Genomic DNA, 16,930 nt, shown 5'->3' with positions numbered 1-16,930 from the left:
TATCTATCACTGTTTCCACCTTTTCCACTTCTATTTGCCATGCAGTAATGGGACTGGATGCCATGATCTTAGTTTTTTTTTTTTTTTTTTTAATATTTAGTCTTAAGCTGGCTCTTTCACTCTCCTCCTTCACCGTCATCAAGAGGCTCTTTAGTTCCTCTTCACTTTCTGCCATTAGAGAGGTATCATCTGCATATCTGAGGTTGTTGATGTTTCTCCCACCTATCTTGATTCCAGCTTATAACTCATCCAGCCCGGCATTGCTCATGATGTACTCAGCGTATAGGTTAAAGGAACAGGGTGACAGCAGACAGCCCTGGCATGCTCCTTCCTCTGTCCTGAACCAATCAGTTGTTCCATACAGGGGTCGTTCTGTTGCTTCTTGACCTGCATACAGGTTTCTTAGGAGACAGATAAGATGGTCTGGCATTCCCGTCTCTCTAAGAGCTTTCCAGAGTTTATCATGATCCACACAGTCAAAGGCTTTAGCGTAGTCGATGAAACAGGGATAGATGTTTTTCTGAAATTTCCTTGCTTTCTCTGTAATCCAGTGAAAGTTGGCAATTTGCTCTCTAGTTCCTCTTCCTCTTTTAAACCCTGCTTGGACATCTGCAAGTTCTTGGTTCGCATAATGCTGAAGCCTAGCATTTAAGATTTTAAGCGTGACCTTACTAGCATGGGAGATGACTGCAGTTGTCCCTGGTTTAGCACATTCTTTGACACTACCCTTCTTGGGGATTGGGATGAGGACTGACCTTTTCCAGTCCAGTGGCCGCTGCTGGGTCTTCCAGATTTGCTGACATAGTGAATGCAAAATCTTGATGGCATCATTCTGTATGGATTTGAATAGTTCTGCTGGAATTTCATCTCATTCACTAGCTTTCTTAAGGCCCACTTGATTTCGCACTCCAGAACGTCTGGCTCTGGGTGACTAACCACACCATCGTAGTAATCTGGTTCATTAAGACCTTTTTCATACAGTTCTTCCATGTATTCTTTTCATCTATTCTTGATCTCCTCAGGTCTACTAGGTCTCTACCATTTTTACCCCTTATTGTGCCCATCTTTGTGTGGAATGCTCCCTTGATGTTTCCAGTGTTGCTGAAGAGATCGCTAGTCTTTCCCCGTTTGTTGTTTTCTTCTGTTATTAAGCATTGCTCATTGAAGAAGGCCTTCTTGTCTCTCCTAGCTGTTTTTTGGAACTCTGCATTTAATTGGATGTACCTCTCCCTCTCTCTCTTGCTTCTCACTTCTCTTCGTTCTTCCACTCTTTGTAAAGCCGCCTCAGACAAGCACACTGCCTTCTTGCTTTCCTTTATCTTTGGGATGGTTTTGTTCGCCACCTCCTATACAATATCATGGACCTCTGTCCATCTTTCTTCAGGCACACTATTAACTAGATCTAGTCCCATCAATCTATTCGTTACCTCTACTGCAAATTCATACGGGAAATGATTTAAGTCATACCTGGCTGGCCTATTGTTTTTCCTGGTTTTCTTTAAGTAAAGCCTGAGTTTTACTAGGAGAAGCTGATGATCTGAGCCACAGTCAGTTCCAGGTCTTGTTTTTGCTGACTGTATACAGCTTCTCGATCTTCACCTACAAAGAGTGTAATCAGTTCGATTTCGGTATGGACCATTTGGCAGGAGAAAAATGACAAACCTAGACAGTGTGTTGAAAAGCAGAGACATTACTCTGCTGACAAAGGTCCGCACAGTAAAGGCTATGGTCTTCCCAGTGGTCATGTATGGTTGTGAGAGCCGGACCATAAAGAAGGTAAAACTCCAAAGAATTAATGCCTTTGAACTGTGGTGCTGGAGAAGACTCCTGAAAGTCCTTTGGACTTTCCGGGAGATCAAACCAGTCAATCTTAAGGGTCATCAGTTCAGTTCAGTCTCTCAGGCGTGTCCGACTCTTTGCGACCCCATGAATCGCAGGCCTCCCTGTCCATCACCAACTCCCGGGGTTTACTCAAATCCATGTCCTTCGAGTCGGTGATGCCATCCAACCATCTCATCCTCTGTCGTCCCCTTCTCCTCCTGCCCCCAATCCCTCCCAGCATCAGGGTCTTCTCCAATGAGTCAACTCTTTGCATGAGGTGGCCAAAGTACTGGAGTTTCAGCTTCAGCATCAGTCCTTCCAGTGAACACCCAGGACTGATCTCCTTTAGGATGGACTGGCTGGATCTCCTTGCAGTCCAAGGGACTCTCAAGAGTCTTCTCCAACACCACAGTTCAAAAGCATCAATTCTTCGGCACTCAGCTTTCTTCACAGTCCAACTTTCACATCCATACATGACCACTGGAAAAACCATAGCCTTGAATAGATGGACCTTTGTTGGCAAAGTAATGTCTCTGCTTTTTAATGTGCTATCTAGGTTGGTCATAACTTTCCTTCCAAGGAGTAAGCGTCTTTTAATTTCATGGCTGCAGTCACCATCTACAGTGATTTTGGAGCCCAAAAAAATGAAGTCTGCCATTGTTTCCACTGTCTCCCCATCTATTTCCCATGAAGTGATGGGACCAGATGCCATGATCTTTGTTTTCTGAATGTTAATCTTGAAGCCAACCTTTTCACTCTCCTCTTTCATTTTTTTTTTTTTTACTTTTTTTACATGAACCTGATTTTATTTATTTATTTATTTATTTGTTTATTTTCGGCTGCACTACACAGCATGTGGGATCTTAGTTCCCCGACCAGGGATCGAACTCACACCCCCTGCAGTGGAAGCACAGTCTTAACCACTGGACCACCAGGGGATTCCCTCCTCTTTCACTTTCATCAAGAGGCTTTTTAGTTCCTCTTCACTTTCTGCCATAAGGGTGGTGTCATCTGCATATCTGAGGTTATTGATATTTCTCCCGGCAATCTTGATTCCAGCTTGTGCTTCTTCCAGCCCAGCATTTCGCGTGATGTACTCTGCATATAAGTTAAATAAGCAGGGTGACAATATACAGCCTTGACGTATTCCTTTTCCTATTTGGAACCAGTCTGTTGTTCCATGTCCAGTTCTAACTGTTGCTTCCTGACCTGCATACAGGTTTCTCAAGAGGCAGGTCAGGTGGTCTGGTATTCCCATCTATTTCAGAATTTTCCACAGTTTATTGTGATCCACACAGTCGAAGGCTTTGGCGTAGTCAATAAAGCAGAAATAGATGTTTTTCTGGAACTCTCTTGCTTTTTCGATGATGCAGCGGATGTTGGCAATTTGATCTCCTGTTCCTCTGCCTTTTCTAAAACCAGCTTGAACATCTGGAAGTTCTCGGTTCACGTGTTGCTGAAGCCTGGCTTGGAGAATTTTGAGCATTACTTTACTAGCGTGTGAGATGAGTACAATTGTGTGGTAGTTTGAACATTCTTTGGGATTGTCTTTCTTAGGGATTGGAATGAAAACGGACCTTTTCCAGTCCTGTGGCCACTGCTGAGTTTTCCAAATTTGCTGGCATGTTGAGTGTAGCACTTTCACAGCATCATCTTTCAGGATTTGAAATAGCTGAACTGGAATTCCATCACCTCCACTAGCTTTGTTCATAGTGATGCTTTCTAAGGCCCACTTGACTTCACATTCCAGGATGTCTGGCTCTAGGTGAGTGATCATACCATTGTGATTATCTGGGTCATGAAGATCTTTTTTGTACAATTCTTCTGTGTATTCTTGCCACCTCTTCTTAATATCTTCTCCTTCTGTTAGGTCCATACCATTTCTGTCCTTTATCGAACCCATCTTTATGTGAAATGTTCCCTTGATATCTCTAATTTTCTTGAAGAGATCTCTAGTCTTTCCCATTCTGTTGTTTTCCTCTATTTCTTTGCACTGATCACTGAGGAAGGCTTTCTTATCTCTCCTGGCTATTCTTTGGAACTCTGCATTCAAATGGGAATATCTTTCCTTTTCTCTTTTGCTTTTCGCTTTTCTTCTTTTCACAGCTATTTGTAAGACCTCCTCAGACAACCATTTTGCCTTTTTGCATTTGTTTTCCATGGGGATGGTCTTGATCCCTGTCTCCTGTACAGTGTCACGAACCTCTGTCCATAGTTCATTAGGCTCTCTGTCTATCAGATCTAGTCCCTTAAATCTATTTCTCACTTCTACTGTATAGTCATAAGGGATTTGATTTAGGTCATACCTGAATGGTGTAGTGGTTTCCTCTACTTTCTTCAGTTTAAGTCTGAATTTGGCAATAAGGAGTTCATGATCTGAGCCACAGTCTGTTTCCAGTCTTGTTTTTGCTGACTGTATAGAGCTTCTCCATCTTTGGCTGCAAAGAATATAATCAATCTGATTTTGGTGCTGTTTTGTGCTTCGGTCTTCTGTCAAGTTCCTTCTTTTAGGGAAAAAAAATTGGAATATAGGTGCTTTACAATGTTATGTTAGTTTCTGTTGTACAACCTCGTGAATCACTTACATATATGCATATATCCTCTGTCTCTCGGGCCTCCCTCCCACCTCCTCCATCCTCCCATCTTTAGGTCATCACAGAGCACTAACTGAGCCCCTAGGCCTTACAGTAGATTCCCGCCATCTATCTGCTTCATCTGTAGTAGTGCATATGTCAGTCCCTTTTGAAGAAGGCAAGAGGCAGTTCCAGTGGTTAAAGTCAGCACTTAAAGAGACGATGGCTTAAGTGGTAAAGAATCCGCCTGCAATGCAGGAGATGCAGGTTCGATCCCTGGGTTGTTGAAGATTCCCCTGGAGAAGGAAATGGCAAGCCAGTCCGGTATTCCTGTATGGAACGTCCCATAGACAGAAGAGCCTGCTGTGGGCTGAAGTTCATAGGGCCGCAGAGAGTTGGCCACAACCGAGCATGCACACACAGTGAGACCAGACCCGTGGGCTCAGCACCCATAGAGAGAAACTGCATCCCGGCCACCGCCAGCACCCCTGGCAGGGGCGGGGGGCGAGCAGGCACGGCCCCTGGATGAGAAGCAGCAGCCAGTCAGGACGGCGCGCAGGCTCTTTGCTCCACTGTGCCCCCTGCGCTCAGTCGATCCCTTCCTCGGCGTGGAGATGAGCACAGCCCACAGTAAGTGGGAGCAGTGAGGTGAGAACAAAGCGGGCTCTGCCAGGCAGGAACTGTTCCTTCCCTTCCCCGGGGGTGGCTGGCATGTCTAACCCGCAGTGGCGTCCGAGAACTCCGGGAGAGATGCTGCTGTCTCCGCCGGGAGCTTGGTTGTATCATTGCGTTCTTTGCTGAGAAATTGAAGTAATTTGGAGTCATTTACCTAACAACGGCTTTTGGAAAAGAACACGTCAGAGAGATCTGCTGACATCACCCTTTCAGAGGTCCGTGTGGTGTAGGTGCCATGTCTTTTCTCCCTTTCCAGCCCCCCCGGTACGTGCCTTTCGTGGTGACAGGAAGCGGGATGACTGGGGTGGCCTTCCTGACCCGCTGTCTTTTGTTAACGTCTAGGTGTTCTCAGTCAGCCCCTGCCAGGTGCCTCTTCTCCTGGGCACACACACATAAGTACAGATGATGCTTCAACTGTGGGCACTTCTGTCCATTGGCTGTGTGGCCCACAGCTGGGGAAAGAGAGGCCAAATGTGCATGCCTAGGGTTTCTTGATTGGGGATTTTGCAGCAATCAGAAATGATTAGGGATCTGAGTCTTGTGACTGAGTACTCAGAAGGACTCAGTCACCCATGTGTTTATTCAGTGACCGTTTGAACCATGGACGCCCTGATCCCAGGGACCTGGGAGGAGAGGAGCCGGTTCACAGACCCTCAGACTTGCTCCACCTCTGGTCCAGAAGGGGCGTCTCCTCGCAGCCTGTCCTGCTTCTGTCCCCAGGACGGGGATGCTCAGAGTGTTCTGAGCCTGTCCCAGGGATGAAGGGCTTCAGCTGCTGGTGAGTTTCTTTGCCTGCAGAGTGGCCCTCCCCTGCGCACCCCCACCTCCCATCCTGCTTCCAAAGCTCGACCGTTCTATATTTGCAGGTGCTTCTCTTCTCTTCTCTTCTCCAGAGTCTCTGTGATTCCAGAGAAACAGTGCCGGGGCCGCCACCCTGTGCCCCTGTGACATCCCCAGACCGCCACTGTCCTGTGTGTGCATACTTGGATTAGGAGGCAAAACAAAACCCTTGAAGCTCCACTGTTTTCATCCTAGGGCCAAGTCAACTTACTAGCATCAGCCCATCATCCTGGCGACCCAGGTGTTGGAGACTCTTGTCTCTGTCCTCTGGGTTTCCTAGAGCCGGAGCTGGAGTGCCACATCTCGAGGGTAGGTGGGGAGCTGGGGGCCCTGAGTATGCTTTAAGCCTCGGGGCGCATATTCTTACAGGCCTCAGAAGAAGCTCAGTGTGACGCATGTCCAGGCTGCCGGTCTAAATGCTGAGCACATGGTCAGCGCTTCATAAATGCCTGGGGCGGTGGGGGGCGGTCTGGGGGCTTCCCTGGCAGTCCAGTGGCTAAGACTCTGCACTTCTGCTGTAGGGAGCACAGGTTCGGCCCCTGGTTGTGGAGCTAAGATGCCACATGCCATGCCAGCATGGTCAAAAAAAGAAAGACCGTCAAGCCATCTTAAAAATTGCCCGGGTGGGTGAGTGGTTGTCCTGGCCAGGTGGGGGGGAGCCTGCCCCACACTGCCTCCATCCCTTTCTTTTCGGGAGGCAGCTTCCAGGAGCTTGTTTGCTGAGCTGTCTCTACTATGTTACGTAGCGTGATTATGAATCAAGGATGAACAATAGCCCAAAATAGGCTGTTTAAAAACCAAAACAAGGAGAGGAACACTGAAGGAAGAGAAGCGGTTGGGGAGTGTGGTCCGACTGGGCAGCCTCTGGTCCTGGTGGTCGGAGTGGAGATCCTGGCCGTGGTGGCAGGGACGGGCTTCTGGCGGGTGGGCCCCCACCCATCTGGTTCAGGAGAGAGAAAATGTGTGTTTTCTTGGCACCTCTTTCCACCTGCACTGTCAGGATAAGAAGAAGCGGCTCCGGTTTGTTCTCTCCAATTCCTCAATTTCACATGAAATGACTCTGCTTTATGGCAGCGAGTGCTTCAGTAAGTGCCTGCCCGCGGGGCCTGGGCTGGGAGGCGGGCAAGATGAAAAACGCAGCGCAGGCTGGCTTCATCAGGATGTGAAATTGAGTGTGAGCAGTGTGATTTATTAAAGACCGCTGTCCGTGACAGTTAAAGTGTGCACACGGTGCACCCAGCAAACGACTCTTGCTCGGGATGGCAGGAAGGCCCCCAGGGGTGGTCAGAGTCGCCCCTTCCTTCCTCTCTGTCCCCCTGCTGGATGCCCTGTGGAGGCTCAGCCCGTGACCAGGATCAAATAACCGCGGCTCTGACTGTGTTAACAAAAGACCATCCAGGCACTGGGAGCACGCGCCTCAGTGGCCCCGGTCTGAAGTAGCAGTTGCCATGACAGAGGATGCAAACGTGTTCCTCCAGGCTTGTTCCCCCCATTACAAAGATGGAGAAACTAAGGAACCCCGGGAGAGGGGGTGACCAAGTGAGTTAGTGACGGTGATGCCTGAAAATACGAGCCTGCTGCTTCCCACTTCCTGTTTCCTTAGCACCTTGAGTAGAGGGATGAAATGAGATCTGGAGGCAGAAGAGTTAAAGGCACCAGGCCAGGAAGCGGGGCTCCGTGTGAGCCTCCCGCCAACGTGGTCCGAGGCCCATCACCGCTTTGGAGCGCAGGCCGCCGAGCACGCCCGGAGCCAAACAGCCCCGGGCTCCAAGTGCGACTTGGTGACCACTTAACTTTCAGACCTTGAGAAAGTTGCTCTCCTCTCTGAGCCTTGGTTTCCCTTTCCATGAAGTGGGGCTAAAAATACCTCCTTAAGAAGGCGATTGTGAGGATGTGGCTTGCCTCCCGCAAAGGCCCCGGGTGACCTGTAAATTGCTCAGTGCTCGTCCGTCCCCTTGCTCAGCCTGTGAACCTCCGGTGGGCCCTCTGCAGGGTCCCCCGGAACAGGGGGCCTGGAGGCTGGCTCTTGGACCGGCAGCGTCCACGTCAGCAGGGATCCTGGGGGAAACGCAGATCCCAGGCCCACCCAGGCATCCTGGGTCACAGCCTCTGGGGGCCGGGACCGTGCATTCTAACATGCCCTCCTGGTGGTTAGAGTGTGGCTCCTGTCTGAGACCAGCCCCAGGATTTCACGGGTCAGTTTTGAACAAATTAGAACATGTAGTTCTTTTTCATGAGAGGGTGTGAAAGAAGCAGTTGAGTGGTTTTTTTTTTTTTTTTTTTTGAAAAACACCTAGGCCTCAAAAGCTAGGTTTGAGGCCCAGGTTTGTACATTATACGAAGGTAAGAAATGGTTCCTCTAGCCCTGGAGTAGCAAGAGCCTGTTCTTCAGGCTGCCTGTCCATATCCCCACGGGTTTGAAAACAGACCTGGCAGTTTACAGGCGTGGAAGCCCGGGCAGCTGTGGTCCTGCCGTGTGTCTTTCAGTGAGGTAGCCCGTGGACAGGGATAGGCTCCTGCCCTGTAGATTTATCAGATGAAAGCTCTAAATTGAGCTGTGAAGGAAGGTCTGAAAGTGCAGGACCATTTGATGAATTGCTTCACAATCTCTCTAGGCTGGGCCACCGAAACAAAGCTACCAAAGCCCCTTATTATTTCTCCCCATCAGATCTGAGTATTGTTAAACATCAAGTGCTGTCAGGAGCAGGCTGTTTTAATGAAGACAGCACATCAAGTCCTTCTGAATAATTAATGAAATGATGGTGGTTGAAGCCAGTACAGTGGTGCAGAGAGGGCCCTGCTGTTTCTCAGATCCTGAGCCAGCCCCCTGGAACCAGTCTGATGTACGAGCTCATTCTCAAAGGAAAAAAAGCACTCAGCCTCCACTGTTCTCAGAGTAGAAAGTGGCACCAAGGCAGACCAATATCTATCTATCTATCCATCTATCTATCTATCTATATATATATGTATACACACACATACACATAGGGTGTGGGGCTGGGATTCAAAATATCTAATAGATTGAAAGGCACAGGTACAAACCAGTCAGTTCAAAGAGATGGTGACCAAATTTGAGTCAGTTGAACTGAGGTGGACCAGCCTAGAGCCTGTTATACAGAGCAAAGTAAGTCAGAGAAAAACAAGTATCATTTATTAACACAAATATATGGAATCTAGGAAAATGGTACCGATGAACCTATTTGCAGGGCAGGAACAGAGACACAGACGTAGAGAACAGGCTTGTGGACACGGAAGGAGAGGGCGTGATGAATTGAGAGTTGTGTTGAAATATATACATACCATGTGTAAAGTAGATAGCCAGTGGGAAGCTGCTTTATAACATAGGGAGCTCAGCCTGGTGCTCTGTGATGACCCAGAGGGGTGGGATGGGGAGGTGGGATGGGGAGGTTGGGGGAAGGCTCAAGAGGCAGGGGACGTATGTATACTTAGAGCTGATTTCACATTGTTGTACGGCGGAAACTAATACATTACAAAGAAATTATCCTCCAATTAAAAAAAAAAAGATGATGGCCAAGTGCTAGAGCAGGTCCTGGTGTCCCCTACAGAGCCAGCTTTTACCCCTTTCAATGTTATATCAGAGAACAGGTCCTGAGGGGACCCTGGGACCGTGGCCTTTACGATCTAGTAGAGTAGCCCTCTGTCTGTTAGCGTAAGGTACACAGTGTCTGTGATACACACCAGCTGGTGTCAGTCCCGAGGGCGCTGTCTGAGGCAGTGGGCAGGCGCAGTGAGAGGGAATATATTCTTTGGCCTCAAAAGCCATCAGCCACCACATCCTGTGCCTCTGTCTTCTGCAGCATCTCTGAGAGTCACCTCTGCATCGCATTCCTCTGTTGGGCATCCTCCAAGCCTGCCCACTCACCAAGGCCCTCTATGGAGGCTGAATACCCTCAGTCTCACATCCGTCTTCACTGGGATGATGATGTGGGATGTTGTATATGCACCTGCATCCCAGGGATACGGATGGATATGTTGGTGGTCGATGCTGATCAGGGCCACCACATTTGTGTTCTGGGCTCTGGCCAAGGCAAGCTTGTCTGGGAGGTGAGAGCCGTCTTGCTTTGTAGCACAACAGTGCTCAAACTGGGAAACTCCTCTTTTCCCTATCTTAGAATGACTGAGAGTCAGTCGGTGACATTGCTGCTTCATGGAAAGTGAAAGTGAAAGTGAGAGTCTATCTGTCCAGGGACCCAAGAGCCAAGCAGAGAGGGTCACGATGTTCCTCACCCCCCTCAAGAGAACCAGCAAGGTAATGACTGAGCACTGGATGAGCAGGAGGGGCATCAGGCAACAGGGTGTCAGAGCCTCTGGCTAGAGAACTTGCCTGAGTAGATGGAGGGAGGAAGCTCTGTTCAGTTCAGTCCAGTTGCTCAGTCATGTCCGACTCTTTGCAACCCCATGGACCGCAGCACGCCAGGCTTCCCTGTCCATCACCAATTCCCAGAGCTTGCTCAAACTCATATCCATTGAATCAGTAATGCTCCAACCATCTTATCCTCTGTCATCCCCTTCTCCTGCCTTCAATCTTTCCCAGCATCAGGGTCTTTTCCAATGAGTCAGTTCTTTGTGTCAGGTGGCCAAAGTATTGGAATTTCACCTTCAATATCAGTCCTTCCAATGAATATTCAGGACTGATTTCCTTTAGGATGGACTGGTTGGATCTCCTTGCAGTCCAAGGGACTCTCAGGAGTCTTCTCCAACACCACAATTCAAAAGCATCAATTCTTCTGCACTCAGCTTTCTTTATGGTCCAACTCTCACATCCATACATGACTACTGGAAAAACCATAGCTTTGGCTAGACAGACCTTTGTTGGCAGAATAATGTCTCTGCTTTTTAATATGCTGTCTAGGTTGGTCATAGCTTTTCTTCCAAGGTGCAAGCATCTTTTAATTTCATGGCTGACTGAACTGAACTGAAATGATAGATAATTGTAGGTAAAGCTAAAGGACAGATGCAGGTCCTTCAAACTGTTCTCCAAGCAGGATTCAACTGAACCATCTGGGCTTGGGTTGTGGTCTCTGGACCCTTTTGAGGCAGTAGAGCTTCAAGCAAGAATATTAGTATAAGTTAGTAATTTCTATCTCATACTGTTGTGCGAATTCACTAAGACTGTGTATTCTTTGTAAACTGTATAGCAGATTGCATATGTAACTACTCACGTGTGGACAGAGACTAGGGTTCTGGCTGACTGAGAAGAAGGCGTCATGCAGTTTGTTCATCTTCTGCTCACCAGCCATCTTCTTCTGAAAATGGTCAACAGTGGGGTGTGGGCTTTGAAAAGACCTTATTAGAGCCAAGATTGCCGCAGTGTTGCCTGACTTGACAGCAGAGCGAGCCTTTGGTGGGGTAAAGAGACAGCTCATCCATAGTTCAGCAGCTCAGCTCACTCCTCTCCCCTTAGGAAGGACTGATTTAGTCCCCAGGATAGGAATAGGGATTTGTGCTGACTCAGCAGCTGAATGACTCTGTGTGGCTAAGAGAGTTTCTCTGGTCATCTTTCTCAGAGGCTCCAGTAGAAGAACAAACGATGAGGGCAGCCCAGCGTTCAGTCCCACACGCGGCAAGTTCTATTCTGTGCTCGCCCCGGGGAGGCGAGGGACTGAAGACTCAGCATCGTGTGAAAATGAACTGCATCTTCCTGCTATTTGAATTTGAATGCCTTGGGGCGTAGATAGCCTAGGACATTGCAGCATAGCACTGCAAGTCTGTGATTTGCTGATGTTCCGAAAACACCTTTAGAACGGCAAAACTTTACTGAGAAATAATTTGTGCACAATAATATACATCCATTTGATGTATTTTCCAGTTGTATATATACTGAAAAGCAGTCCCATAATCAGGATGCACAGCATCTTTATCCCCAAAGATTCCTAGGGCCCCGTTGTAGTCTGTTTCTCCCTCTGCTCCAGCCCCAGGTGACCACTGACATGCTTTTTGTTACTATAAATAAGTTTTCATTTCATACAAATAGAGTAATACCACGTGTATTATTTTGTTGATGTCTTGTTTCACTCAGGATACATTTTTTATTGTGGTAAATAATATATAACATAAAAGGTACCATTTTAATCATTTTTAGTCTACAGTGGTCCACCCACATTGTTATGCAGCCACCAACCTTATTCAGAACAGTTTTCCCCTTGCAAAGCTAAAACTCTGTAACCATTTAACACTAACTCCCCCCTCCTCTCAACCCCTGGCAACCACCATTGTATTATTTGTCTTTGTCAATTTGACTACTCTATGGTGTTGGAGGAGACTCTTGAGAGTCCCTTGGACTGCAAGGAGATCCAACCAGTCCATCCTAAAGGAGATCAGTCCCGGGTGTTCATTGGAAGGACTGATGCTGAAGCTGAAACTCCAATACTTTGGCCACCTCATGCGAAGAGTTGACTCATTGGAAAAGACCCTGATGCTGGGAGGGATTGGGGGCAGGAGGAGAAGGGGACGACAGAGGATGAGATGGCTGGATGGCATCACCGACTCGATGGGCATGAGTTTTGAGTAAACTCCGGGAGTTTGTGATGGACAGCGAGGCCTGGTGTGCTGTGATTCATGGGGTCACAAAGAGTTGGACAAGACTGAGCAACTGAACTGAACTGAGGTACCTCAGATAAGTGGAAATCTTGCAGTATTTGTCCCTTTGTGCCTGGCTTATTTTATTTAGCATATCTTCAAAGTTCATCTGTGTCATAGCCCGTGTCAGAATTCCCTTTTTAAAGCTTATTAACATTCCATTATATACAGAGACCACAGTTGGTATATCCACTCGTCTCGCAGTAGATGCTGGGGCTGCTTCTACCTTCGTGCTGTCGTGAGCAGTGCTGCTGTGAACTTGGGTGTAGGAATATCTCTTCTAGTTCTTGCTTTGAATTCTTTTGGGGTATGTATGTGGTAATTCTATGTTTGACTTTTTGGGGAACCTCCATACTCTTTTCCATAGTGGCTGCACCATTCTACAATGTTACTTTTTAAACAGAGTTTTGCCTTAGACCTGCGTCTTGTTCTGATGATCCCTTTGCTGCTGCTGCTAAGTTGCGTCAGTTGTGGCCGCATCTGTGCGACCCCATAGATGGCAGCCCACCAGGCTCCCCCGTCCCTGGGATTCTCCAGGCAAGAACAGTGGAGTGGGGTGCCATTGCCTTCTCCGGATGATCCCTCTATGTTCCAGAGAACCAATTAGACATATCCTTTGACTTCCCATAGCCCTGCATGATAATGGTCTTTTCCTTCAGTATCCCGAGCCTCTGCCTTTCCAGTCCTTTCATACTGATGTAATTGCTCAGAGAATGGCTCAGCTTTAATAACCTCAAGTGAAATTGCATGGCTCACTTTCTACTAGCTACAGCCATTCCCCTCTGTGTCCTACCTGTCTCTCATTAGCTGTAGTTATTATACAACCTGCCAGTATCCTGTGAACAGTATCAGGATAAAACCACCCACATCCTGTTAACTCCTGTTATACACCTACCTTGGTGCGCGTCATTGAATCTGTTGTGCTATACATCCTACTTGTGTGCATGTAGCTGTAACTGTTAAATAATCTGGCCTATTCACTATCCCCTAATCTTTTGCAAACATCATCTGACATCCTATTCATAACATCTTCAGTGCTGACTCACTGTTCACTTGTTGTTAAATCCAGGTATCAAAAGCCCACCAGGAAACGGCATACATCATTAATTCTGGGGGTGGGGGGCTAGCTCTTGTGAATGTACAGTGTGTGCAGGGGGCCTCAGTGTAGGATCTTTTCCTTTGAGCAATATGGTACAGCCCACCAGTCTTTGTAAGTCATCTTAATGGAGCGAGAGAGAAAGAGTGTGTGTGTGTGTGCGCGCATGCATGCACGCATGCGTGCATGTGTTTGAGGATGTGGGGATGAGGGAGTTTTCCAGGCACATAGGATTGGAAAGCCTGGTAAGAAGGGACAACATGGAAGAAGACGACTTACTGGGGAAAGAGGACGGCAGGATGGCGTCGGTGTTCCCTTGGTGGGACAGAACCCTTTTGGATGCCATGTTTTTTTGTTAATGGTTGACAAGTCTGGGCAACTGTGCAGCATAGCAACCTTGGCATGTTGCCAGAATGCCCGCCCACCCTCAGTTCTTTTCAGTTTTATGACCCCGTGCTTATCTGAGCTCTGAGGAAGGGGGGGCTCTGCCGCCAGCACACCCCCCGACACTTGGGTCAGACCTGCTTAGTTAGCAGCTGCTGCAGGTGAAGACCTCATTCCTTAGGTGACCACAGAGGAAGACGTGCAGTCCAGAGCAGGGCCAGGCCCACAGCAGAGGCCCGTCAAGTGCTCGTTGAACGCGGTGGCAGGGCGACCCGTGGAATCTGTCTGTGCCTTGTCATCACCGATCTTAACTCCTGAGGTCAGGAAAGGAGAATGGGTTCTTGGCAGCCATCTAGCACATGCTGGGGTTACTGTCTGTAGGCACACGCGTGTGATAAAATGACTAATGAGCTGTGTGGACATAAGCGAGTTCTCAGAAAATCCTTTGCCTTTCTGACACACTTTTTTAAAACGCTACCAAATCTGTGATCTTCTTTGATTCCACATGCTTTCCTGTATGTTGGGCCTCCCACTGTGTGGATGAGAAGCTGAGATGGTGCTGGGGTCTCCAAGTGGAGTCAGGACCGCTGCTGTCTTGTTGCCTCTCTGCATGGCACGCAGTGACACGAGGGGGAATTTTCAGGGCCCAGCGGTGGTCCAGACTGAATTCACCTCTGGTCAGGGCTCCCTACACTTGTGTGTGCGGGGCAGAAGCTTCCCCGGGGATGACCCTTGACAGCCAGAGGGCCAAGCACAGCTGCGCATCCATCACCACAGCCCAGCTTTGTGTAAATGAAACCTCTTTGTTCTCCCACCTCCGCAGCCAGTCTCTGGCTCCCGTGTTTACCAAACACCTGCTGATGCCTCGCCCTACACACAGCTGAAGTCTGGGTCTGCCTTCTGTTCCCGAAGCCCCCTCCCCTCTTCCTGCTCCCTGAGGTTGCTGAGGACCCCTGTAACAGGTGTAACAGGTCCCCTGGCATCTGGGTCTGAGCCACAGAGGTGACGGATCTGAGGGCCTCCAAGCAGGATGGGTCCATCTTGAAGCTGAAAAAAGTACCTGGTTATCCTGGGCTTCTGTGTGCTTCTGGATGGTGTGCAATTCAATGGTCAACGTGTGTTTTGAGATCTATTATGGGTCTCGTGGACTTTGCATCTTTTTTTTGTTATTAAGTACTTTCGTCTTCTAAATATGTATTCTTCAAAAGCTTGTCCTGTTTCTAAACATAATTTGTGTGTGTGATAGGGCTCCCCTCATTTTATGATGACCCCAGTGGGCATGCAGGGGTCCACTTGCTGGAGGATGACCCCAGTGGGGAAGTAGGGGTCAGCCTGCTGGTGTTCCGGTTTGAACACCATGAGGTGACCTAGGAGACGTGTGTCTCCATGCCTAAACTGAGGCCCATGCTGTTTCCTAGGTTGCCTTCTCCGAAGGGGACGGTTTGCACCAGTGGGAGGTCCTGCCCCGGCCACGTCTCACCCTCTCCCGTCTCTGTCGTCCTCCTGCAGGCTGGCCGTGTGTGACCCTGTCTGTGCTGGGATTCCTGTACTGCTACTCCCACGTGGGCATCGCCTGGGCCCACACGTACTCTGGCAACTAACTGCGCCGGGCCTAGGTCCGCCCTTGTCATTGGTTTCCAGGGCACACGGTGCTCCACCGTCACCTCGAACCTCAAGGTAACCTCCAGGGGACCTGCTCATCTTTTGTTGAAGTTACCTCACTCCAAGACTGGAAACTTGAGCTCTCGTAACTTTGGGAACTTAGAGATCCTCTTCCCATCCTCCTCCTTTGCCTATAGAGTAAGCTGGACCCCAAGCAGTAAAACGTCTTGCCTAGCCGTAGATGGTGATGTTGTGGTCCAGACCCCAGGTTCTTTGTCCTTTACCGAGAATTAAATGCAACAGACGTTTCTTGATTGAGGCATATAAATTCTGATTAGCGATAGGCCTGTCTTCCACTGGGCAGTGTTTCTGAAACATGTTGGGTCAGTGGCATTTAAGTGGCCCCTTCCCTGCTTCCTGTAGTGCAGTTTGTAGAACCAGCACTGAGGGTAGCATCACATTTTAGCTCCTTGGCAGGGGCGTGACAAAGCCACACCTGTGTTGCTAACACTGGGTCAAGGGAGATAGAATATAGATGTCAGTACCTAAGGAGGGCTGTTACTTGAGTTCATCATTCATTAGGGTGATCTCCATTTGGTTGCTTGTTCCCTAGATCTGCAGGGAAGTATAAACAGAGCAGTTCCTCTACCTGACAGTTAATTATTTCCTAGTAAAGAAGTATAATTTAAAAAAAAAACCCACAGGGAACAGTGTATGACAGACAGGTGCTACAGGGCAAGTCAAAGAGGGTAAAGAGGACTTCCTGTGGGGTCTCCTCTCTCCATGTGGGTCCCAACAGTCCTCTTTCCCTGAGTGGTTCATCCTCAGTGGTTTATGTTGTTTGTTTCCAATAAAATGGAGCCCTTCCTATCATACCGATACTTCATATTTTTGTAAAATTGTCTTGAATATTTTTTGAAGAAAATGTTTAAAGTCAAAACACACTTAATTCTGAATTATTCACTCTTCTGGAAGGATGCTAACAGGCCACTAATGGCCTCAAGTGGTAGATAATCAGAATACTTCCATTTGGCTTTGCTTTTTTTTTTTTTTTCCTGAGGGGTAGAGGGTAAGTGAAGCAGCTCTAAAATTTGAATCCATAGTGTACCCAATTATGGGAGAATAGGACAACATCTCAAGCACATGAATTAATTGTCATTGAGTAAAAGGTGCACGCGGACCTGGTCTGTCCCCACTGTCTCCTGTTAGTCATTTGGTATTGTCCTTGTGTCCTGGCTGCGGTTATTAGCTCAATGAGATTTAAACTCCCGGAGTGCAGGACCCATCATTTTGCTGGCGTCCTTTCTTCCCGGCCTCTCTGCTGGAAGGCGAGTGGGGA

General features: G+C 48.2%; 1 protein-coding gene across 10 annotated transcripts in view; it reads left to right on the top strand.

The window, feature by feature from the left end:
- HHAT (hedgehog acyltransferase) overlaps window positions 1–16,470 on the top strand; it is a 349,271-nt gene extending 332,801 nt beyond the window's left edge. For all 10 annotated transcript variants that reach the window (XM_043923561.1, XM_043923557.1, XM_043923560.1 and 7 more), the window contains one exon: window positions 15,499–16,470. In XM_043923561.1, coding sequence (XP_043779496.1) covers window positions 15,499–15,590 — 92 coding nt within the window. In that variant the 3' untranslated portion in view covers window positions 15,591–16,470. The remainder of the gene's footprint in view (window positions 1–15,498) is intronic.
- The last annotated feature ends 460 nt before the right edge of the window (window positions 16,471–16,930 follow it).

This window comes from Cervus elaphus, chromosome 14, assembly GCF_910594005.1.
Source record: "Cervus elaphus chromosome 14, mCerEla1.1, whole genome shotgun sequence".
Lineage (NCBI taxonomy): Eukaryota > Metazoa > Chordata > Mammalia > Artiodactyla > Cervidae > Cervus > Cervus elaphus.
Note: the sequence above shows the minus strand (reverse complement) of the source record. Positions and strands in the feature narration are given on the sequence as shown.